Here is a 25,250-nt window from a genome sequence, read left to right on the forward strand (position 1 = left end):
GGACAGTAGGATATCCATTTTCTAGATCAGAGATTCAAATCCAGCCCTGAAACTAAACTTTTAACGAGCAGAAGTTCTTTGGCCTCAAATCAGGGTCAAATGTGCGTTCTGCAGATGTCTCCTTCCTCTGCAGTTTGCGCAGATGAGGCAAGGATATTATAGGGATGGAAATGAAACAGCAGGTGATTTCTGTACATCTCTGCTGGGACAATATTAGATGCCCTCCCTGTCCTGCCCCGAGGACAAATAAAACATCTGTTTCCAGAGCTGTCAATCAAGAACCTCTCAGGGTGGGAAATGTGTTTTAGAAAACTTCTGCTGTTGAGCCACCATCTGGTTTCCTTTTCTGTCAATGTTTTATTGTGCAAAATGGGCTTCCAATATCATCCTGCAAAGCAGTTCCTGCCTTGCAATTCTTTATTAGACAAATCAGCCTTGAACTGGTGGCATGATGTTTATCCAATGGCTGTTATCTTCTGAAGACAAAAGTTTAGATTTTGCCCTGATGAGACTTTAGCTTTTTTTTCTCTCCATCTAACCAAGTGACAAGTTCCACCAAGGTGACAGCCAGTCAGGGTGCAGGGGTAGAAATGATAGGCTGAAATGAGTTCTGACTGCCTGGCAAATATTTGCTTTCCATGAGTAAAATCAAGCACAAGAAAAGTTTTTTTTTGCTAACATCATGATTCTTTATCAACCAGTGAACTGTAGAGCTAGAGCTGCACGTTTTTCTTGCTGGGGGAGCTCCTCTGCCATTGGAAGTTAGTATTATTTGAGTAGCTTATTTCTGGGATAGAACCAACTGCAGAGTGATTTTGCAAGGTTCCTCTTCAGAGAGTCTTGGACATAACACCCGCCCAAGCTGACTCCATGGGCAGAATCAGCTAAGGAAACTCACAAAACCTCATTTATTCAATGCCACCATACTTTACAATGACTTTTACTGTAAAATCCTATCTCTTTTTCTTCCTTGTTCCCCTTCTTAGTTTATAACAGGTTTCTGGGATGCCCTGGGATTTGTTGGGGGTTTTTTTTGATGGAACATCAGGGTCTAACAAAATCCCTCCAGGCTCTATTTTTAATCCTGTTTTATCATCTTCTGTTGCTCTACTCCCATTCCTCTCAAAAGTGTACCATGTTCCCCCTGTGAAATGCAAGTCAGCTTTTAACGTCAGCAAACAGATCTGCAGAGTGTGCAAGTTTTCCAGCCTCCTCCCCAGCCACCAACAGGCTAATCAGCTGTATTCAGTAAGGAGCAGTGACGAAAACAGAAATGCACCAGAGGGTTAATTTTTAAATATAACACCTCTCACACAGGAATTGGGGTTTTTTTTGGGAGAGGTTTAAAAAAAAAAGAGAAAACTTACCTAGTTAAGTGTATAACACTATTATACAGAGTTATTTCAGATTAACTACTTGAGAATGAATCTTTCTGGTCTTAGAGACCTGGAGTAACTGTAGCCCTTTAAATTCGTATCTTCTCCCAAATTAACTGGTCTTTCCAGACAAGTCCTTGGCTAACTTATTCTAAAACTCTAAAACAGACAAACCAGTGTTGAAGCCAATGCCCAAGGGCCCAACTCAGCCAGCTTTTCACATTAAAGGCATTATGCCTTGTCTGCATCAGACTTTTAAAAGGGATCAGCTAATATGTGCTAATGACACGCATTTAAACCCTAGTCTAGACAAAGCCTGTGCGATTGCCCTCTGAATGCTTGATGCGATCAGCTAACATCCTGACAGCAGATCCGATTACCCCATTTTAATCACGTAAGGCTATAAACATCATAGAATTATCCAGACTTTCCTTCTAGCATAGAACAAACCCAGAAGGGCGTGCCAGGGATCTAAGCCCCAAAATACCCTCATGGGGTGGGACCTTTGCCCTTGCACAAACAAGCCTACCGGTGGGGATGGAAAAGCTGGTCTTTGGCATACAGAAATGCATCTACGCAGAGGAATCCGTAACACCAGAAGGATGAAGAAGATGACCTAACAGCGATATGCTTAGACTACTGCTTTGACATTTGTGATTAGCTGATAGTCTGGTAGGAATAGAAGGTGGAGAGCTGAATAGGAGCAGAGATGTGACTTCATGTCTGTATACAGCATTGATCAGACTAATACACGTAACGTCTTTTCTCTGGATGTTTTAAAACAAATGTTGAAAAACTGGAAAGGATATTAAAAAAAAGGATGCAATGATTTGAGGAAAAGGAGAGAAATGCTTTATGGCAAAACACTTAAGAGATCAATCTGATTAGTTTATGAGAAAGAATCCTGAAAAGTAAATAGACTACAATATATAAAGATCTTTATGGGGCAAAAATATGCAGTACTAAAGGATTATTTAACCTTGCAGAGAAAAGCAAAACTAAGTAGAAAAAGCCAGAAAAAATCAAGTTAGGAAGTAAGGACACAAATTTGACAATACTAATCTCTTCTAACAAGTTATCAAGCAATAAAGTGCCTTTTCCATGACTTGATAACTTTGATTATGGCTGGATGCTTTTATGGGAGATGTATTTTAATCCACCAGATGCTACTGAGATCACTACAGGATTAACTGTGGCATGGCTGAGGTACGAGCAGTCCAAGTGGATGATTTTTTTTAGGCTTCAATGTTATGTATATAAAAGCATATAAATCAGCAAGAAGTACTTACCATCCAGAAGTTTGAGCAAATGGCTACAATATGGCTGGTAGGATTGCAGGAGTGCTCTCTGCTAGGTTTAAAGGAATGCATATTTTTTCCTCTTGCTGCTCCCCAAATATCCCTATTGAGAGGGAGTATGACAGTGAAGTCATCCCATTAAATCTGAACAGGCTCAATGTTTATTACCCAGTGTGAGGCAAAACACTTAATCAAAGGTACTCCTGAACGTATCCATTTGATTTTGTTTACAAATTAGGATTTCCACATATTCAATGTAATAAGTTTATGTAGTCAGAGGGTCTGCACCTTGTAAGCATAATTTCCTGCTTCATTTGCTTTTTCAGTTGACATACTTGTTTTTGAAACATGCAGTTTTAACTCAGTAAGTAAATAATCACCCTTTGCAGCCTGAGCAGTCATGCTCTCTCTCAGAGAGTCTGGGAAAAGGAATGGCTTCCTCCAGATTGTGTCCTGCTTTACGGACACTTAGTGCCAACAAATGTAGGAAGGTTTCTTTTTTCCTAACCATCTCAGCAGTTGGTTCCAGAAGAGACTGACTACAGAACCAGAAGGAATTTGCTGCTGTTTCCACTTTCTATTTATTTGCAGGAAAAAATTGGGTAAAAGAGCTGCAGATCTTATCAGGGTAACCAGAGTGGCAAGTCAAGGGACAGGAAAAGTTGTACCTTTGTACAGTAAAAAGTTTATAAAAGCCTCACACTTCAAATACTGAACTCTGAGACATTTGTTAAGCTCCTGCTTTGGGTAGGTGGACAGAATATGATGCAAAGTGGACATCAGTCTGGTACTGGAGGCACAAAAAGAATATATCTCCCAGACCAAGCAAGTCCTTTCCATCTTCCTCTCCCCGAAACTCGTTCCCTAAATCAGTTCACATCAGCGCAGAACATTTTTGTCATACTAACACTGACTGTCAAAGACATTCTGATTTTAAATAAAACAATGCTTGCAAGAGCAGGATTTTGACTTAAACCACCCAGAATGCTCTTACAATAAATTTTCTGGCTTTAGATTCCACTGCATTTACTGTACATGATGTGTAGTTAAATGTAGCATAGCTTGTTGCAGGATTTTCTCTAAATCTCGGTGTAGCTGTTACTTATGTGAGTACGATGCTCTGGCAGTCACAAACATGCATGTTTTGGGCAAAGCATTTCAATAAACAATTACGCTCCACTATATGTGATAGCATGAGGCAATATTAGAAATTTCCTGTTTAGTAATGGAGATAATGCAGTCTTCATCAAACATTGCTATCTCTTGTGGGCATAAAATGCAGTTTAACAGCGAGGTTACACTCATCTCCCTTGAATGTGCAGGGTGAAACGCACATGTGTCCAAGAGGTTTTGCACAGTGTATGTCTTAAGCCTTCAAGTGGGTATCAAATACAGTGCAGTTAGAGGCTGGCCCCCTAAACTGATGAAAGTCAACCCTATCACCACTCCAAGACAATTCAAAGCCAAGGATGACTTAAAAAGCTTTCCTGGAATAACAGGAGTTCAGGCCAACTGAGCTCACATATCCCTGCAAAAATACCCTCGTCATGTTCGGTCGGTTGGAAACCAAATCTTCTCCTGTTCCACTAGTTCCTGTTTGGGAAGAGGGAACACTGCTATATCTTTCTGCTGTAATTTGCAGTTGCATGCCAGGCTATTGCATAGTCTCACCTCTTGAGCTTGTGGTTAGTCTGGTGGTGTGGTGGTTCTTTGGCCTATTCTTTCCTTTTCTTCTTTCCCACTACTGTTGTCAGGCTCCTGCTAACTGTATATGGTTTTGAGTCTCTGCCAAACGTGCATCCTTCAACCTGACTCAGAGAAACTTGCTTTAGGTCTTGCACTGCCTCATGTCACTAAGTACCACTTGGCCACCTCAACATCTCCAAATCTCCAACACCTCCAGAAAGATCTGAAGGAGAGCACGCTGACTTCTGCTGCAGCTGACCAAGCCTCTGTTCCAGTCATCAGGATAAACTGACATAGAGAAAAGCTAGTCGTCTCTTCCACCATACTGTCTTCTTCTTTTATTATAAGGAAGTGGAATCACCTCATGCCATTTTCACAAGTTGCTTTGCTACAATGCCTGACAGTGCTAAGAAGAACACCATCACCCACAGCCATGGCAGCAGGGGTTTACAGCCGTCCTCCAGTGATATGCTTCATACGGAGTATGTCTTTCTGCGCTATGATGGCATCAGATTGACTGACACTACTGCTCAGAAAAGCTGGCTAAAGGGTACATTGCCAGAATTTAACATGGGCTTGCAGAACATCACAGTCTTCTCCATGTATCAGTAACATATCTGCAAGAGTTGCCTTTCAAAGGTGGCTTCCTTGATATTCATCCCATTGTATCACTTCAGGACCCCCAGCTTGCTCCCCCAAGGGGTCATCACAAGGACATTTCAGCAGCTAAGTGACGGAGCTGAGCATTTTAATCCATTTTCCCCCAAAGCCAATGAACACACAATGTTAAAGGCAGTTCTGGGGCCCAACTTGATCCTCATGAGGATCCCCCCGAGTTTCAAGGTCTCAGCTGATACGTTACAAGATTGCAGGATGCCTACATGCTATTGATACTTAAAAGTTTCGATCTTCTATGGTGGTATCTAAAGGCCAGTGAAGGAGGTTCCCTTTTAGCTGGTACTACACAAGGACTAAAAAGTCACTCTCCTAAAGCACTTATGGCCTAGACAGGTGAGAAAACCCAGTAAGTAAAAAGGAAGAGAAAACACACGCAGAGCAACTATTGTGATTAGGTTACAAGGTCCTGTCTGTTTCAAAATGTTTTGTGGCTATCTGGGATTGGAGTTGTTTTTTGGGAGACGAGACAAGCTAACTGGAAAAAAATGAGGACACAAGAGAAAAGAGAGGACAGAATATAATGAATAAATATGTCATGAAGAAAGCTGGGGTGAAAGTTTTCTCACATTTCTTTTCCCCAGCCTAAGTGCCATCCATTCACATTTGTGTTACAGTACTTAAATAAAAGCTGTCAGACCTAACACATTTTTGCCTGAATTATTCATAAATCTGTATAATAACAAGAGAAGAAAGAGTTGTTATTTGGATTACACTAGTTAATTTTCATTAATGTAACTGGCATATAATTACCGGTTTCACCTGAGTAACTTAACACAGGTTCTGTAGCAACCATAATAGAGATGTATGTTCTTTAAAAAAATTTTTGTGTGTACTGGCTGAAAGCATAATTTTCTCCCATAATAGACCTGCTATGCCTCTTTCTTTTTCCCTTTTGTACACAATTAACATTTCATTTAATATTTCTATAAATCCAGGTAGCTGCAAGAAGAGAAATAGGTCCTAAAGCAGTAATCACGAACTGCCACGTAGGAGAGTTCCTTCATGACTAATTGCGTTTGACACTAATTGCTGTTTATTGAAGAACCTGAGTGAAGCATCGCTCTGACATGTATCTGGGTAGTCCCTGCATCTGTTGTAGTTTGCTGTATTTCTTCCTGCTGGTGCCCCACTTTATGGGGCCGGGTCCTCTGCCGGAGGAGTTGTCAGAGGTGTGACTTGGAGGGGGCTGCTGTTCCTTATCCAGCACCGTGGTAACTGCTGCACTGATGCAGTTCTTCAACGGAGGGCTCTGGGAGGAGCGATTCCTTCCGTACTCTTCTGGCTTGGTTGATACACATGCTTCTTCAGCTTTCGCTGGCTCTCACAGGAGCGCTGGAGTACTGGGCGTTTGACAGTAAATCTTCAATGACAATTTACGTCGATGTCCCTACTTAAGGGATACCGCCAAAAGCGAGTTACTCCATTCCATGCCTGGCCAAAGGCCAGAAGCATTAGCTGGGAGTTAGAAGGAGGAACTAATTGGATGCGTCGCAACTACCCAACACAACACTGAAAATGAGGAATTTGAAGGTCTTCATTTTTAACCAGGCTGCTTGTCTGAAAAACCAATGAAATCTATTCAGCGGAACAAAGGTCCATGCTGGTACTTCCTCTAGCAATATTTTTAATTATTTTAATTTTAGCTAATATTTCAAGCTTTTTTTTTAACTCTACTTAATTTCACCGAGTTACCTACAATTAATAGTTTAGGTAGGAGAAAGGTAAGTGCCAGGGGACTCTTGCTGGACTGATAAGAATTCAGAAACATCAGAAGAAAAACTTGTACAAACAATATGGTAGAAGTCATATTTATTGATAAAAATTAATATATCTGCTATAAAATTTGTAACAGTAATGCAACTGAATATTTATTTTGATGCATAAACCTGAATGTTACATACCAAATACAATACAGTAACACTGGTTTCCTCCTTATTTACATGTTTATGAAAATTGATATGCAATCCATGTTAAAAGAACTTGTAATGGAGAATAGTTACATTAGAAAAATAATATTCTTGATAAAGCATTCTTGAGGACTCCAAGCACATTTTCAGGCCTCTTTCAATAAGGCAAAAATCCCTGGTACAGCATATAACTTAATTTACAAAATACAATAACCTCAGACACATCTTCAAGTTTTCTTTTGGTATGCTTTTCCTCACTGTAAAATTACTTAGTTTTCTTACTAAACAGAAAGAACTTTCAATAACGAAACTTAATGAGTTCTACTATACACTACATATACGTCGCTGTAGCTTAGCGACCATAACCAGGCAATCTTTCTCCTTAACTGTTTGCTCAATGAGCTTTTCTTAGATGTAGGACATGTAGTATTTTGAAATCATTATGACTGTGGTATCTTTCTTCAGTTTTCATAGGAAACAGATCTGTCACATTTTGAAACTTTTTTTTTTTTAATTTTATTTTAAGAACTGCTGCACAACTACATTTCCACTCACAAGAGAACGTCACAAATGTAACTAAAATTAGGCTTGGATAACTTTGAAAACATACTACTACGTGCCCAAACCCAAATTTCTTACTTTAATACTTTATAACCCTGCCATGCTCTAGGAATTATTCTTCTGCATAGCTTCATTACTAGTCACAGTCAGATAGTTTTAATTCCTTCAAAGGCACAAAACTTCCACCTCTTTTCCAGTGTTGCTCCCACACCAGTGAATTCTTGTTTAAACATGCGTGGCAGTCTCATCAAAAGCATTTCTATCTCATTTGCAGAGATCTGAGGACAAGAGAAAGGCAAAATTAAAGTGAGAAAGCTGCCCTGTAGATTGGAAAGAGGAGACATGGCAAGCAGAGCTAAGGTGTGGGGGGCCGGGAATCCAGGGCAGATGAAAACAACCAACCGTTACTATTTTTCCTTTAACTTTAGTCTGACATGAATTCCAGACTCTGAAGCAAGTGCAGATTCCTTGCAAGAATGATTCTGCTTTTCTAAGTGGCATCCCACTGTAAAAGAATGACAACTGCTATGTTGTGGCTGCTGCTACAGTGTTGTACGAAATCCATCTAAGAACTAGGGTTGCAGGTATACTTGTGAGGAGGAGGAAGCAAATGGGACCTTATTCTTCCTTCTCATCCTGTGAGCTCTTGAATCTTTCTCCTTCCAGCTCCATCAGTTTTCCTTTTGCAAAAAAACTAACAAATACAGGGACTTCATTTTTTTAATTAGCTTGACTTTTGTTACTTAGGGTTGACTGTCTGTGGAGCCATCTTCTCCCAGTTTGGCCCAGTTCAGCAGCCTCAGATAACTAGGCAGTGAAGTTCCTGACTCAGCATTGCTCAGGATGTTTTTATGGTCTTGAATCCTTAATAACTGGTCACCTTCCTAATGGGAAAGATGCTGTCATTGCAGAAAACACTTTCACAAAGGCAACCTTTCTGGTATCATCAGTAGGGAAGTCAAGAAATGAACAGGCATGGAAAATGAACCATTTTATCCTACCGCTACTTCTTCTGAAGTGATGGTCATGAAATGAACAGTAAGGAAGTCTATGGGTGCTGACTGTCATCCACAGGTATCCCCATAGCTTGATAGGCTTCTGTGGCAATGATCATATTTCTGCCTATTCATATTAGTAGGAACTTTCCATGGTGAAAAGTTTTTTTTTAAAGCAGTATATAAACATAAAATATGCTAATTGTACCTCATTCCACACAGGGGAGGTGAGAAAATATCTATCAATCACCTCCTATTTTCCTGAACAGGTTAGTGAAGCAGAAAGATTAAATGATTTGTTAAAGGTGGCACCGAAAATCAGTGTTGGAGGCAGTCTAAAGCCCCAAAGTAATCAGGTCCATCTTCGACATACTCTCATGGCAGTAACAGATAGCTGGTTACCTTTGGGTAATGTATCTGAGCTCTACACCGAGCCCTCAGCCTGCATGGGTATGCTGACCTTATCATTCCTATTCAGGTGAGGATGACAGGCTAACCATGGAAAGTAATTGAAATTAATCTCTGAGATTGCATCTCTGGATTGCGCTATTAAAAAGTAATTTGTTGCTACAAGCAGTTACTTCCAAAGTAAACTAGCGGGGTCAAATTTTGCAGCTTGCGTTTATTATGCAGCAGGTAGGTCGAGTGATAGCTGCAGGGGCTGGTATCTTGGAATCTCAGAGATGGAGACAATGCTCCTTCCATGAAAGCTGGTTTGCAAGTTAAGGGTTTGATCCTGTCAGCCTGGCAGATGCCAACAGGTTACTCTCATGCTTAGAAATTTAAGGACAGAGCCCACGGTCATGCACAAGGAGGGACCACAGCAGTGAAGGGGGAAAAAGTTGAAGAGCTCAGTGGGCAGAAGCAATGAGCACCAGGGCTGGAGCCCAAGGAGCCGGTATTTTAAATGATTGCTGTTGTCACTCAAGAGATACAGAGCTGGTGGGGCCGGTGAGGTGGAGAGCAGGTGAAATTTAGCCAAATGCTGTGGGTTAGGGAAGGACTTGAAAGATGACTGAGGAGATTGAGCAGACTGGGTGCTGCAGGCACTGGGAATAAGATGAAGGAAGGTGTACATGTGGCAGATCAGGGAACAGAGAAGTAGAGGAATGGTTGCAGGTGTGAAGCTCTGGATGTATCAGTTTTAAAATCAGATTTTTTTTTCAATTGAAATTCACCAGTTTCTCACCTCTTTCTACTGTCCTCATCCCTTTCTCCCTTTTTGTTGTGGGTAAGAGTGGACTGTAAACCACCAGCAAATTAAGCTGTCATGGCCTGAAGATAGTGACTAAGAACTTCATCACCCTTCTTCACTCCTCCATGCAACCTATCTTATTTCCAGTGGGCTTCTATCTCGGAATCTCCTCTGCTTTTAGCTATACATTTTTTCATAAAACAGAGGAAGGATCCTCCAGGGGCATGAAGCTGCCCATCAAAGTAGCCCATCAAAGTAGCCCATTACAGGAGCTGGAAGGTGACCTTCACTATGAGTGGCATGGCTGGAGGAAGTGCTCAGGAACAAAATGTTACCCAGATCAATATGCACCACACAAGGAATGCCACTCATGTTCGGAGTCCAGGTGCCCACCATAGCTGCATCCTGGCTCCACGTTGCCAGAAGATCTGAGCAAATACCATCATCTTCATGTCCAGTGGAAGTATTGGCAGATGTGGATCAGAGCTCTGGCTAACCACAAGGTGACCCCTGCATCTGCTAAGTATCTCATGCAGTCTAGCACCCTGCAGAGCAGTTGTTTAGCACTTAGAGTAGTGTTCACCTGATTGAAGGTGGCTATTTCACAGCCGAGCTTCTCACCCTTGACTTGCTTAATATTCAGTGGAAAGGAATAGGCACTTTTGGGTCTTGATTTCATCTCATTCTGCAGTTAATATTTAAAAGTCAAACAATCTTATCCTACAGGTATGTATTGTACAAACTGATGCATTAAAAAACACTTTGCACACTGTAGTGTGTTGGCCTCAGTTTTGTGTTGGCCAGGCCTTCTCTGAATTTAGCAACAGGGTCAGCCAATTCTTTTTGGCCCTCTCTGCTTCCGTGTAGAGACAAAGGGTATGCTTCATGGTCCATTCATGTGTTCATGAAAGCTCATGTTCAGTGTGACCCATGACTAATAACTTTTAGAAGAATAAGGAATCATCTCCTAAAACTCTGAACATTTTAATGGCCATGGCTACACCTGCCTCTTGTTCTGCCTTCTTTCTCCTCAGCTGTTATTTCAGGATCACATATCATGAAATCAGTGGCTAGGCTCTGCCATTTAAAACTCTGCTCTTCTTTGACACAAAGAATAGCTAAATAGTGCAAGGCAAAGACCTCAACACAAGCACATGCACTGTAATTTGCAAATGAATAAAGACTGCAAACCCCCAAGCCCCATATCCTATTATCTTTCTAATGGAAATGCATGGAAAGTTTAACCTGCAGTAAAGAATAATACAATATTTCTATAGAGAAAACAGATTTTGATTAAATTTTTTTACCCTGGAGTCCAACTGCTGCATATAAGACCAAAGATATTCTATATTGGCTCCAAAAGGGTGGACGTGAAGAAATGTGGATATGATACCTGTATTAAAAACAATTGCACACAAAGTATAGAAATTACCTCAGGCAATATATCATTAAAATAAGGAAAATAATTCTGAATAGTCTGTTCTTGCAGGGTTTTCGGTATGAATTATGATCTTATTTTTCTTACACAACCCAATAAACATAACAAAATGGCACATTTTTAATACAGTCATAATAACATAGTAAACACAATAGCTCATCTTCAGGAATGACAGCAGTTAGCAAGTAAGTGACCGAGATAATATACTGATGAATAAAAGAATTTCTAAACAAAGACTTGCTGGAAGCATTTCAACTACCAATTTTATGCTTGATTTACCAATATAAAATTGTTGACATTGTAATGGTAAAATTATTGCTTTTTTCCCCTTCACTGGATCCTCTGTTGTGAAAACGTTTCATATAATTGTGTCAGAAACCTAACTTCCTCAATTTTTTCTGGTAATTACACTGATGCTGGTTATGAAAAGTGTTTAATCCATATTAGCCCTAACTGCTGCTGAAGAAAGCACAAATCCTGTTTGACATATTTACTTATTTACATTTTCTTAAAAGAAAGACAGTTCTGTCTGTCTTCATTGTTATTTACAGGATCGTTGTAAAAGGTGTGGGAATAAAAATGGCTTAGGAGGAGTCAGGATCTAAGTCTAGACATTTTTCTGCAGTGAAAATCAAGTGATGGCATAGTAATGTTGACCAGAGAAAACAAGATTTGGGGCATTGGAATTGCTATTAAAAGCACTATCAAATTTCTCCTCTTCTAAACAAACAGTGAAAATACAAAACGGCATGTGTGTTACTTACTGTTTGGGGAGAGTTGAACTGTAAGAATCAGAGCAAATATTTTCAACTCTGGTTTCTTAGCTGAACCACCCTAGGGGAAGTTCCTTATATTTAAAGCATAAACACCAGGATTAAAAATGCTTACAAATGACAAAAATGGGTCACTGTATCTTGTGTACTGCAGGCCATATTGCTTTCCTGATGCCAAATGAATTAGGATAATCTTGGATTTCATTTTTCCCCAAATACTGGCCATGGTTGCAAATGGTAAGTAAAATTTAACTCATCTTAGACTGGCTTTGCAAAGAACACCTTTTTGCCTCCCTCATTTTTCCAATAGCATTTACAAACTTCTGATCCTGCAAAGGGAGGGACATGTATTTAATTTTATAGTATTTTGAGTCCTAGCAGTAGTTGCTGCCTTTGTGCTGTCCGTGACCATAAGCACAGGCACAAGAGCTCTTGAAGCAAAAGCCAAAACCATCACACTTGGATGGGTTGACTGGAAATCCAATTTTTATTCAAATCACATTTTACCAGCGACACTGTGTTTGTTATATGTGTTCCCAAGGCTTTTCAGTTCAGGATGTTCAAAGCTAGCTCCTTCATGTAATGTAAATAAAGAGTGACTTGAAAATATTTTGTAGTTATGGACTGGAGTTCCATGATAACTTTTTAGTATTTTTTTTAATTTTATGCTTTTTTCCTCTAAGACAATATTGACTTTTGTAACATATAGACAAAGTTAGTGAATGGATAGAGGCAGGGCCCATTCTTCCCTTGCCATGCCTGAACATGACTCAGAGGAAAAGATAACATGAAATCCATCTTGTGCAATCTTTTGCCTTTGAACATTAACAAGGAGCCAGCTGTGGGGGTTTTATGACCAGTAATATCTGGACTGAGATTTCACTGTTTGTCTGAGCATGCCACTAGACAGCTAGTGGATGGGACCCACTTGGAAATGCTGCTACCACTTGTTACAGTCAAATAATGAGTGACCTAGACAAAAAAGTTCTTTATCGTTTCTTAAGTCCCGTTGTTGCTACCCTTCTCACAGAAGGTATCTCTGAACAGATCAAATACTGTCCATTACAATTAAAAGTTCCAAAATTTATTATGACACGCAAAATCAAATCAATTCATACATTTCTGCACAGCCCACTGTTCTGCATCTCACCAATCACAGGAAGTTTGTGTACTAAACCCTTTAAACTTTTAAATACATTCTTCACTTTTAAATGAACTTTTTGCTCTGAACTGTCTGTTTCCATGCCCTAGCAATAAACCACCAACTTTCTTGGTGCTTAGCAGATGCAAATGAGTTGCATTTAAACACATTAAAGTAGTTTTGGAACTATCACCTACCAGGATACTGCTGATTTTGTGAAAAGACCAAACCAAAGAAATGAAACCTGGTCTTTCAGCTCAGCATTCCTGTGAAAGGCAACCATGCCGTAGGGAGCACTTTGGACCATGAGCCTTTAGGTTACATGAAAACCCGCCCCACTGAAACCCAATGCAAAACATGCACGAGTATAAATGGGGCATGTTCCCTACAAGGGTAGCATGGGTACAGCCAGCATTCCTGTGTGGCTGAATTCTAGATGCCAGTTAGCTGGCCCACTGGCTATAATCTTTGGCATTCAGGCACTCTTAAAGAGTTTATTTTAAAGATTTTATTCCAGGTAAAGGGTATGACAGTCCTTGTGGTATTCTTTATAAATATTCATGCTGCTAATTCCCCCACCTAATGACAAAAGCATAAATATGGCTTGCTTAATACATCCAGTTTACATATTTTTTGCTTGGTAGTTTGCTAATAATATTTCCATCCCCTACTCCTTCACCATTTTGTGTAATAATCAGATAACAAGTTATGCAGTTCTGGTCTGCTAAATCTTGATGTAAATAAAGTCTTCATACATTCATGCTGCAAGATCTTGCAATTTTCTTCATACCTGAAATCCTTTCATTAAACTTTGCAGATTTTTTCAGAAAGGAAAAGCTCACTTATATTTTAGGATTTCTCTTACTAAAAGCTATTATGAATACAGATGAAGAATTTTTTTTTTTTTTTTTAACTTTTCATGGAGTCATACAATAGCTGGGGTTGGAAGGGACCTTTAAAGGCCATCTAGTCCAACCCCCCTGCAATGAGCAGGGACATCTTCAACTAGATCAGGTTGCTCAGAGCCCCGTCCAGCCTGACCTTGAATGTTTCCAGGGATGGGGCATCTACCACCTCTCTGGGCAACCTGTGCCAGTGGCTCACCACCCTCACTGGGAAAAATTTCTTCCTTAGATCTAGTCTCAATCTACCCCCTTTTAGTTTAAAACCATTACCCCTTGCCCTATCACTACAGGCTCTGCTAAGAAGCCTGTCCCCATCTTTCTTATAAGTCCTCTGGAAGTACCGGAAGTACTTTTATTAGAACAAAGATGCATGTAAACACATATGCAAAACAAAAACTTGCTAAAAGGTATTTTGGTCTCAGAAATCTTCTTTGGGGTTGTCTTACCTATTAATAGTGCCTCTTTCTCTGATTTTAGACCCGGGCTTCGTTTCTCTGAATTTTTTTCTCTGTCTTGGTTGACCAATGCTACTGTCAATACATTGATTTCCTGTAAAGTTTAAAAAACAAAAAAAGTGGTCATGTAGATTTCATTTACTTCAATTAAACCTGTCTGCTTCCTTTCAACCCTGTAAAAAATATAATTACTTTAATTCATATCTAAAGACAAGACAATTATAAATAATTGATTTTTTTGCAGAATATTAAGACACTTTTTGAAGTACCTTTATGCCAAGAGCTGCCAAGAAGAGAAATTTTGCTTGTGGAGTAAGTAATAACTTTGTTGCTAGTGCTTCTTCATTATAACAGCTTGAATGATGTGCCATAAAGTGTGGGGATGGTCAGACAACTCACTTTTTCTAGCTATTAAAGCTGTAAACAAAGACTGCCTCTAGGGAACATGGATGGAAACATTTAGCTACAGCTATAAGGGCAAATTCACCAATCACTAGCAATGATTCTAGCTACTAGAGCACAATCATCTGCCCTGTTATCCTCTCCAGCCAGTGCCTGGCGTGGTGTTGGCCCCTGCCCAAAACAATTCCCAGGCACGTTTTAGGGGTCGGCACATTTCAGGGACCATTCCTAATAGGTGGTTTGCATACGGCTACCTTGTTTTGAGGGCTGAAAGAGAGCCAGCCTTAAGGGCAAACAAGTCCAGGCTCCTGCTTTGAGCTCCTTTTTCTGCAACCAGGTGGCCTGAACCATCCAAATCTCAGCCAAGCTATCACACGTTAGATGCTCCACCAGAAGTATCCTGGCAGTTGTGTGACACAGATTGCTCTTCTCGTGCGTATATGTGAAGTAAACAAATTATCTCTATTTCAGAGGCACGTAAGTGGCCACAAAGTGCATTGCACAATATTCAAGCTTATACATGGGCTGTTTCCATGGAGCAACTGATATGCAGTAACTCATTCCTTGGTGATGCAGTGACTCACACTGCTGCATCTGCTCTGTCAAATGCTCAGCAGTTCCATGCATAACCTCGGCAGCAGAGAGCATGGGGCGGTGTGAGGTGGGACTGTGCAGGAATGGTGTTCTTGTTCTGGTTGGGGGAGTCAAGGTAAGCAGCTGGAGGTTGCATGGGACTGGGCAGCCTTAAATGCAGGCAAATTTGCACTATTCGGTGTAATGATGTGGCCCACCTAGAACATGCGCTTGGGGTGATGCCTTGCTCCAAAATTCTTGGCAAGCATTTTTGACAGTAAAAGAGAGACATTGGGCTTGGGTCGCCCTAGGGCATTTCTGGAGATGTGAATAAACCATGCTAAAAAAAGGCAAAAACTCCAAAATATGTCAAATGTGCCTCTTTATAGATGAGTAAAGACTTTGCAACCTGTGAGACTGGTAAAAAGAGTCAGGCACTTCCTCATTCTCAATTAAAAAAAAAAACAAGCCCACAACAAAAATCCCCCAGTGATTTACTCTGTGCTTATAGGTTGGCTCCAAGGAGCAGCTGCCCATTACGCAGTGCCTGGTGGCTCAGATGCGTCATGGGTTCAAATGTTCCCTCGTGTTCTGAAGAGGAACAAGCTGCCATGTGTCAGCTAAGAAACTGTGTGTGCATTTGAGTGACATATACACATATGTGTATCCTTAGCCCCCAGCAACAAAGGGTACAACAGACCTAAGCCCACAGTGAATCCGGAGTGAGATGCATTGAGTCACCTGTGGTTTGCTGCAGTTGTAGTAGCCAACAGAGGCATATCTCCTGGCCAGAGGTCTATGTGAAGTTGTGTACATGTAAGCTAGACAGCCTATGCTGCCTTTTTAATCAGTAGAAATGAAATAACTTGTTTAATATCTTTATTGATGATCTGGATGTAGGGATTGAGTGCTTCCTCAGTAAGTTTGCAGATGACACCAAGTTGGGTGGGAGTGTTGATCTGCTGGAAGGTAGGAGGGCTCTGCAGAGGGATCTGGACAGGCTGGATTGATGGGCCTCATCAGCTGTATGAGGTTTAATAAGGCCAATTGCTGGGTCCTGCACTTCGATCACAACAACCCCATGCAACGCTACAGGCTGTTGTGACTGGAGAGCTGCCCAGCAGAAAGGGACCTGGGGGTGCTGGTTGACAGCCGGCTGAACATGAGCCGGCAGTGTGCCCAGGTGGCCAAGAAGGCCAACAGCGTCCTGGCCTGTATCAGGAATAGTGTGGCCAGCAGGAGTAGGGCAGTGATTGTGCCCCTGTACTCGGCCCTGGTGAGGCTGCACCTTGAATCTTGTGTTCAGTTTTGGGCCCCTCACTACAAGAAGGATGTTGAGGTGCTGGAGCGTGTCCAGAGAAGGGCAACGAAGCTGGTGAGGGGTCTGGAGCACAAGTCTGATGAGGAGCGGCTGAGGGAACTGGGGTTGTTCAGTCTGGAGAAGAGGAGGCTGAGGGGAGACCTTATCGCTCTCTACAACTACCTGAAAGGGGCTTGCAGTGGGGTGGGTGTTGGTTTCTTCTCCCAAGTAACTAGCGATAGAACCAGAGGAAATGGCCTCAAGTTGTGCCAGGGGAGGTTTAGGTTGGATATTAGGAAAAATTTATTTATTGAAAGAGTGGTCAAGCATTGGAGCAGGCTGCCCAGGGAGGTGGTGGAGTCACCATCTCTGGAAGTGTTCAAAAAACATGCAGGTGTGGCACTTGGGGACATGGTTCAGTGGGCTTGGTGTTGTTGGGTTGACGGTTGGACTTGATGATCTTAAAGGTCTTTTCCAACTTTAATGATTCTGTGATTCTGTGAACTTTTTCGTTATGTATTTTAGTTATTTACTTTAGGTTGAAATAAATTGTACCTTGGAGGTGTCTTTTATTTTCCTCATTGGCTGCAAAGGGAAACTTATAGCACAGATTTAGACACCTACAGGTAGGAGAGATTCTGCAGTTCAAGAGTTGTAGTGATCCCCTCCTCATGGTGTGCCTGAGCGCTCTGGCAGCTACATCACCTTGATGCTAACACTGCTGTAGCGTTGTAATGCACAGGGCACATTATAGCAGCAGGAGTATGCTCTAAGTTGTCCAGTACTGTTGGTTCCCCTCCTGATACGGCCAAAGGCTAATGCAAATACTCATCTACTGCTGGCCATGACATCCAAAAACAGTGAAAGAAAACCCAGGCAAGAAACAGAAATAATAGAAGTGTTCACATGAATTTCTCCATAAGGGCAGTAATGACAAGGGGTTACAGATCAGAACAGAGCTCGATGACAGATTTCATGATACTGCAGCAGAAGAGCAAAGCAGCATATGCCACCAGAGCTTGTACAGGTTAAAATGTAACTTTTGCCTCCATCAGAGACAGAAAAGCAGTCTAAAAATAACAATTCCTGAGAGGACAAGGAGAGAGCAGAGAGATGCATATTTGATATAACAGTCCCCAAACATAACACACGAACAGTTTCAGATGGGATTAGAAGTTTTGTCAAGCAGTGATGCAGAGAAAGAAACTATATTCCCATTGGGAGCAACGAACAGATGGATTCTCATTTAATGCCTAGATTTGAGCCTGTGCAGAACATTTTCTATGATTTATAGGACAGTGTAAATGGATGCTAAAGGAAGTCGCATCAAGTCTTCCTTAACTGTGTGTTGGTACAGAGGATAAAAGAGTAAAAAAATGGTTATGGGAGAGCCTGAGGAAACTAAGAGTGGCAAAGATAGCTATTAAGCAAACGACTGGCTTTAGAAGAAGGTTGCAGGTTCTTGAAGGTTTGAAAAGGAGAGGTTTCTGCCATCCAAAACTGCCTGCCTCACAGAAGATGATAAATTAGACAACTCTGATGTCTTCAGCTGCCAAGATAAGCCTGCACAGGCCATGAGAAAATCCAGGGTGTGCATGGTCACATACAGGATTCAGTAGCAAGGCTGCTAGACATTAACAGTGATTGGAGAGAAATAGGCACAACTGGGTCTAAAAAATGACTCTGAAATTCATCCAGAAACCAGACTAATTATAGTATAAGTGAAAACCTTAAATATCTGACCACACAGTGCAGATACAAATCTGGTACCTATGAAGCCTCTACAACAAATCCTCACATAGTTAATCTGCACATTTTTAGTAGCACTGTTTATGCCAACCAACAAAAACAAGACTTTTAAGAATACAAAGGTGAATGAGGCAATAAGTAACTGGAAGCAGTTAGATCACCTCTCTGACATTAGAAAAATCTACTGATCACCAGATGCCTGAGGAAAATTATTTAATATATACTGCATTACAATATCTCCTTTCTTTCCTGGAGACCTTCCTTTACTTGGCAAATTATATTTTCTGAGGCCCTAAGCAGTCTTCTTCAGCAGGTTTCACTATAAAGGGATATTTTTCTACCATCTGTCAGTTACTGCATTAAAGGACAAGAACACAGCTGAGCAAGTGCAAACCAGTACTTATTAGAAGTGAAATGACCTTGCAAGAACTAAATACAGTATGTGGAAGGCTTAATCCAGGTTAAAACTCACCTGGAGATCATTAGGGACCTGGCCCTATTCATTATTTGCAAATAATGTCAGGTATCGGAGAACATGGAGGCCCGATTCGATGATGACAGCTCCAGAGCTGCTCAGCGTGAACACAACCATTCTGTGTGATGCTCTCACCATTGCCAGCTTGGAGCTTTTCCCTGCAAATGACGCTTTCATCCTTCAGCAGATGATGAAAAGACATGAATTTCCCTTGTGGACTTGACAAACCCTACGATTCTGCAGACACTTCTTGGGACCAGCATTTTGATTCAGGGCTTTTGAACCAGGGAGGGATAGACAGAGAGACAACCTTTCTGGAAAACTTTCAGGAGAACTTGCTGGATAAAACAGAAGATGGCATAATAACAATTTTCCCACACAGTCTATTCATTTCCACAAGCAGACCTCTGACACCACCACTGACACAAGAGCTGATGGCTGTGGAGAGTTGTACATGGCAGATCACGCACATGGATGTAACCATGTCCTGGCCATAAGGTGGGACAGAAGCTGTGTTTGTGTCATTCTCTCATGTACCCCAGCTGCTTCTGGAAGCAAATGCAGAGGCATGGGCAAGTGGAGTGCTCCAAAAGGTACCTGGTCTCACTGTCCACCATGGCCCATCACAGAGCAGCGGGGTCCCACAGCAAGTAAGAGCATGACTCCTGAGAGAGCTGCATTGCCAGAGAGAGACACAGAAGTCCTGAAGAGTAGCAGAGATGTGGTGACTTTCAGAGGACAGTCACAGGTACTATAAGAGCAAAAGGCTAGCTCTGTACTCCAGGGGATGAGCAGATCAGAAAGCCCCAGATATTTAGGCTGGATGGCCAGGATCTTTCAGTCCATTGATTTCTTCCCCCCTCCCATGGGAAAGTATGATATTAAATAAAAAGTTCTCAATCCAGACATCACTCATACTTTACAGGCTAGTCTTGCACCAGTGCAAAAAAGGCAGACAGAATATAAAGTGTCTGCTCTTGCCTGGGGCTTCTCTCTTTAGCAAAAATGGTTCCCGTTAGCCTGAAAAGTTCGGTGATCCTGAAAACATACACCAGCCAGCATCCTTAAAAATGAGGGGAGTGATGACTTGCTATTCCCCATAAATGCTGAACAAGAGCTCAGTGGGGCTTGAATAGTAGCTGCTGTACCTGGAAACTAGTGCAGTTCCACATCACCCGTTGCTCAGGGACTTTGCTTGAAAGGCAGAATGTGGGGTTTAATGAATGTGACATTGAAGACATCTGGCATGTGACCAGGATGCAAATGACAAATATCCAAAGAGCTGAAATACTCCCTCCACTATCTGGGTAATCCAAATATTTGATAATTACCTTTAAGGCTAGGGGGAATGATGACTGCTTTCATATTGTCTTCAAAGACCTCTTTCCTTTTATTGTAGTATACAGGATTCTGAAGAATTGTGTGGTGAGGGGTTATAATTAATATTATACTTTCTGAAAGACCCAGAAAAAAAATATCCTATCAATCAGACCCTGGAAGAGTTTGCAGGATATATTGGTGTTTGTACTCTATGTACAAAGCCAATTGTCTGAGGCATTAAAACTGTAGCAGAAGAAGGAAAGACTAGATGTTGGACACCAGTGACAGAGCACTCATATGACACAGCAACTGCTGAATGTTGTTAGATGTAACGGATACACCACACTTTCTCAACAGCCAGGGGATTTATGAGAGAAAACGAGTAGGATGAGAAAAAACTATATAACTTAAACATAAGCAAAAATCTTACAGGCTATTAACAGCAGACCAGAGAGATACTGTAAGCTTGAAAAGAAAAGGTAATTTTATGATTTTGATAGAAGAAAGAACCATGCACATGTGATACCAAATCTGCAGTCCTCAGGCTCTTGAAAGGCATACGTGTACCTGCTCTGAGTCCACAGAACTGGACTTAGACCTTTGATGTGCTTGCCCAAACTGCTTATTGATGGCTAGACAGGTTTGATGATTCTACTGCAAACATGGGTAGAAACTGGCCTGCGACATGAAGACTGCACATTTTTCATTTATTTTCATTTACCTGGGGATGTCTTGAAGTCTGGTATAGTTGTGTTTGCTTTGCTGGTCTTTCTTTAAATGTACTTTGGACCCACATCTGAAAATTTAATCTTGCTGTTTTAACCTGAATGGAGCCTAATTCAATTTCCAATCAAGTGAATGAAAGCCTTGCAATAGTTTCAATGCACATCAACTCAGGCATCTTAAATTTATGGGGACATGCAAGGTTGAGGTACAGGACAACTTCTGACAGTTTAACATGGTTGTCAGTTGAGAATGGGCTACTGTCCTTGTCTATGTTCTTATCTATGGTGAATACAAAATTATTCAATCCAAGTTGAGCTAAACTACAATGAAAGAACTTAATTAAATTTAGCTTAAATCAAATTTCCTTGCAAATGTGGCAATGTATGAGTACACTCACAGACAGTGATTGTGATTCAGATGATCACAGAATTGCAAAATCACTCAGGCGACCTTGGGAGGTCTCTAGTCCAACCTCCTGCTCAAAGCAGGATCAGCTGCGGGGTCTGAGCTCATGGATGCACAACAAGGAGTAATAGTCCAATGGCTGGTTATGCCTCAGCAGTTGCTCTGCAACATCCCAGTTCTGCACCCTCATCAAACAACATGGAAATGTGTCATCAACAGATAGGTGCCTCTGTCCCCTTCAGAAGGAATTTTCCAACGACCATCACTTGCTGCTTATACTTGTGATTAAAGTCTTATCTCCACGAGCACAAAGAAGGACAGAGGTATCATCACAGATGGGGAAAGCCCTAAAACCTAATCAGAGAAAAGAGAGTCCCCTGACCCACCTACTCCCAGGGCTGTCACAGGAGAGCATCAACCCCAGGGGTCAAGTGTGACACCTACCAAGACCAGTCAATGGAAATGCTCTCTGGATCACCTTACAGACTGAGGGGGACACTGCCTATAGGGTATGGGACTTGTTATGGGATGAGGGGAAGAGAATCTTGGGATTGTACAAGACTTAGTTGAGGGTCCTTAGTGGGGAAACAAAAGGCAGGAAAAGGGAAGGATCATGGTTTGGGAAGGGGATAAAAGGGCCTGGTCACATATAAACAGGTTACTGGTCAACACACTTGTGGCCATGCCATGCTCTGATCAGTGTGTTCCACTCATTAAACTAAATTCCTAACTCTTTTCCTGGGTTAGGGACTCTCTATTCTGTGTGCATGGAGGTGTGAAAGGGGATCTGAGCGCAGCAGCTGGACCAGGGGTCAGACAGTCTGGGGTGCTGCAGTTAGACCAGAGCGTGTGCATATGCTGCTCTGCGATCACTGGTGGCCATCAAGCCAGACTAGCCACTGAGCAGTATAATAAGCTTGGGAGCCATGTATTGAAGTGGCCATAGGTCTCAAATGGATCCGGGAGAGACCAGAGAGACTGTGTGTGACCTACTGGAAGGACCAGAGGGTCCAAGCCAGCACCTGGGGATGTTGTGGGGTCTGGGGGTTGACTAAGAGACTTGTTTGTGTGTGTATATGTGTGAGGCAGCTACTAAGAGTCAAGGGCCAGCTACTGGAGGGATTGCATACATTGTATATATATGTAAGTCTGCATATGTATTTCCCACTAATGGGTCTTTATCCTGGTCAGTCAGAAAGGGGAGCAATATGAGGCCATCAGTGCTGTTTATGTTGTTTATGAATGCTAAGTTTGTGTTGATCTGTGTGGCTGGCCATGTGTATATGTATGCACGTGATTCATGTGTTGTATACATGTGTTTGTGCACGTGCCTGTGGGGAATACTTGCTCGGCCTCGCTGCAGGTTGGTGGCATGGAGCTACGAGCACCTTGCCTCTGTTGGGCTGCAGGATTCAGCAACTCCTGACATCAGCAATGCTTGGTTTGGGCCAAATGGCTCTAATTCTTCCTTTACTGGAGCTCGTTCCCCTTCACGGGCTGCTACAGCATTGTGCTGTGATGTGACGTGTGGAAATTTGATTGAGGGTCTGAACTCTGAAAGTAACTCAAAATTCTCCAGGAACATCACATGTGTTACATGGCTCTTCTTTCAGCATGTCCTCTTACAGTGACTGTTTCTGACTCTCCTGAGTCCTTGTCTAAAAATACTTTAATGACTAGAAAATTGCTTATAATCTTTGATTAATATAATTCTTTTGTTACTGAAAATGAATTGATCTTGTGCTAGCAAATTAACTACTTAATAGGAATATTATACTTTACATGGTCCTGGTTCCTCACATCCTAAGAGTTGATTTCAGTAAAGTGGCTGACATTAATTTAGGTGGTCTTGCTGACACACTATCCATATGTAGAGAGGTTTCTTCGTCTTTTCTATGTGCACTGGGATAACTCAGTTTACAGTAACAAATTACAGTTTTGCATCACATATAAAAAGAATAAGGCAATGAACGAGGCATCCAGCCATCTGCCCAAAACCAGAGTTCTAACAAGCAGTCTGCACTACTTTTAGAGTTAGAACCAGGTCACCAATACAGTAAAAAACCCTTGGGTTTTGGTGTTTTTTTCCTAGGGTCTCAGAGGACTTTTCTTCTACTATTTACCTAGTGGTGCAGAAGTACGTGTTTGCCATATACTACATTGCTGGTGAATGTTGTTAACAGTTTTTGCTTGTGACTGGTCTATCATGAGAACTGATACAGACCAGGTGTCACCTTTTCATTCAGATGAAGCTTACACTTGATAACTTATTTTGTGCTATGCAAGAAACCAGTGTTGGTTTTCTCAGCCACAGCACATAGTAATTACTTTTAAAGTACACTAATACAGAATTTACCAGAACTGTAAATTTAAAAGTGCACTGGTTTTAACAAATAAACAGATGACAACTGGGCTGAAAAATCATCTATCCTTGAAATTATAGGAACAACAATGAAGAAAAATTAGAACAGCAAATATAAGACCTTGCAAACGAAGCACTTCAAATGCACCTCTATGCATCTAAGATTAGTTTGTCTGATTTATCCTACATGATAGAATTGTTTTCAGCAGTGAAGATTAATTGTATTATGGTGCTCTTGACATCCTATTTTTCCGATCCATTTGCCAGAGAGATGCTTTTAACTTTTTCATTACAAAGCTTTTACTATTATAACTTTCACCTGCTGAGCTTAGGCAACTAGCAATAATCTGAAAATGCTTTTCTCATTGAAACTATCTCTTTATATTGTTCTCATTGTATTTGAGCACATCTATTTTATGGGAATGTACGTATGCAAAACATGGATGACTAATATGAAAGTTACTTCATGCTTATTTTTAAAAGTATGATCAGGTGGCTTCATTTTCTAAAGCTGAATTTGTAGGTTCCTGATGACTTAACACAGATGTTTTATGTGATGTGAAGGTGGTGGTTTTGCAAGGGAAAAGGTAATTGTCATTTTGCACACTTTGTGTTAGGGAATTGCAGCAAACCAATGGTTGGCTGAATGAAAGCATCACCTGCCCGCCAACTCTGCTGAAGTTGTCGTAGGAGGGGATACTTCATGTTTACTTGAGAGTGAGAACCTGTGAAAGCCCTTTCAAATGGTCTTTAACAAAAACATTGCTCTAGCAATCTTCTCGAGAATGATGCACTTCTAAAAAAAATTAAAGAGGGAAAAAACGGCAATTTGTTTCCCTTCTGGGATTTGTAGAATTGTTTTGAAAATGTCTTTGTTGAAATAAAAGGAAGTTATTGGGGGAAAAAAGCCACAACCTTAAATGTTTTATGAGGGTGAATGGTTTTCAGCAAGGATTTGTATTTGAAAGGTATTAATTTTATGTAACTGAAAACCCAGGGCAACTCCCATATTCACAGGAATCTCCACATCTGAATATATGAAAAGTACATGAAACAAACATTTTGGAGTTCTCATTCCTTTGGATTGGATCTTGATTAGGATGATGGACCCTTATTCCAAGAAGAGTGTATCTTGGGGATATTGAAGTTCCTTTCTCGCTTCTGTCACTTTTTGCTGTCTATTCCTTGAAGGACTCTAGCAGGTTGGAGGGAACATGAATGTGGTGTACAACACCCAGGACTGCAGTAGTAGGTTGTGGCTGAAGCAGAGGCGGCCCATCATCCTTCAGGGTGTTGCGGGGGAGCCCAAGTGCTCTGACAAGCCAATCTGCCTTGTACACTGTGTGGGTTAAGCACACAGCTGCATCTGTATAAGGCTGTTATTCCTCACTAGAAATGATGGGATGACTCCTGTGTACGTGTGCAGTATAAATACGTGGGGAAAATGCTTTGGGATGAAAGACATAATGATCAGATATTATTAAAATATCAGGTAGCTCTGGGCATTGAAGAACTGTCTCCCTGTGGAGC

General features: G+C 41.3%; 1 protein-coding gene across 1 annotated transcript in view; it reads right to left on the minus strand.

Moving 5' to 3' along the window:
• Nucleotides 1-7,132: 7,132 nt before the first annotated feature.
• The window catches only part of ENOX1 (ecto-NOX disulfide-thiol exchanger 1), a 143,836-nt gene continuing 125,718 nt past the window's right edge, over nucleotides 7,133-25,250 (minus strand). The window contains exons 11-13 of the mRNA XM_082013807.1: nucleotides 14,400-14,502; nucleotides 11,004-11,089; nucleotides 7,133-7,784 (exon numbers count right to left, since the gene is read on the minus strand). Of these exons, the coding sequence (XP_081869933.1) occupies nucleotides 7,653-7,784; nucleotides 11,004-11,089; nucleotides 14,400-14,502 (321 nt within the window). The 3' untranslated portion in view covers nucleotides 7,133-7,652. The remainder of the gene's footprint in view (nucleotides 7,785-11,003; nucleotides 11,090-14,399; nucleotides 14,503-25,250) is intronic.

The sequence above is a fragment of the Phaethon aethereus genome (assembly GCF_964289735.1).
Source record: "Phaethon aethereus genome assembly, chromosome: 1".
Taxonomy (NCBI): domain Eukaryota; kingdom Metazoa; phylum Chordata; class Aves; order Phaethontiformes; family Phaethontidae; genus Phaethon; species Phaethon aethereus.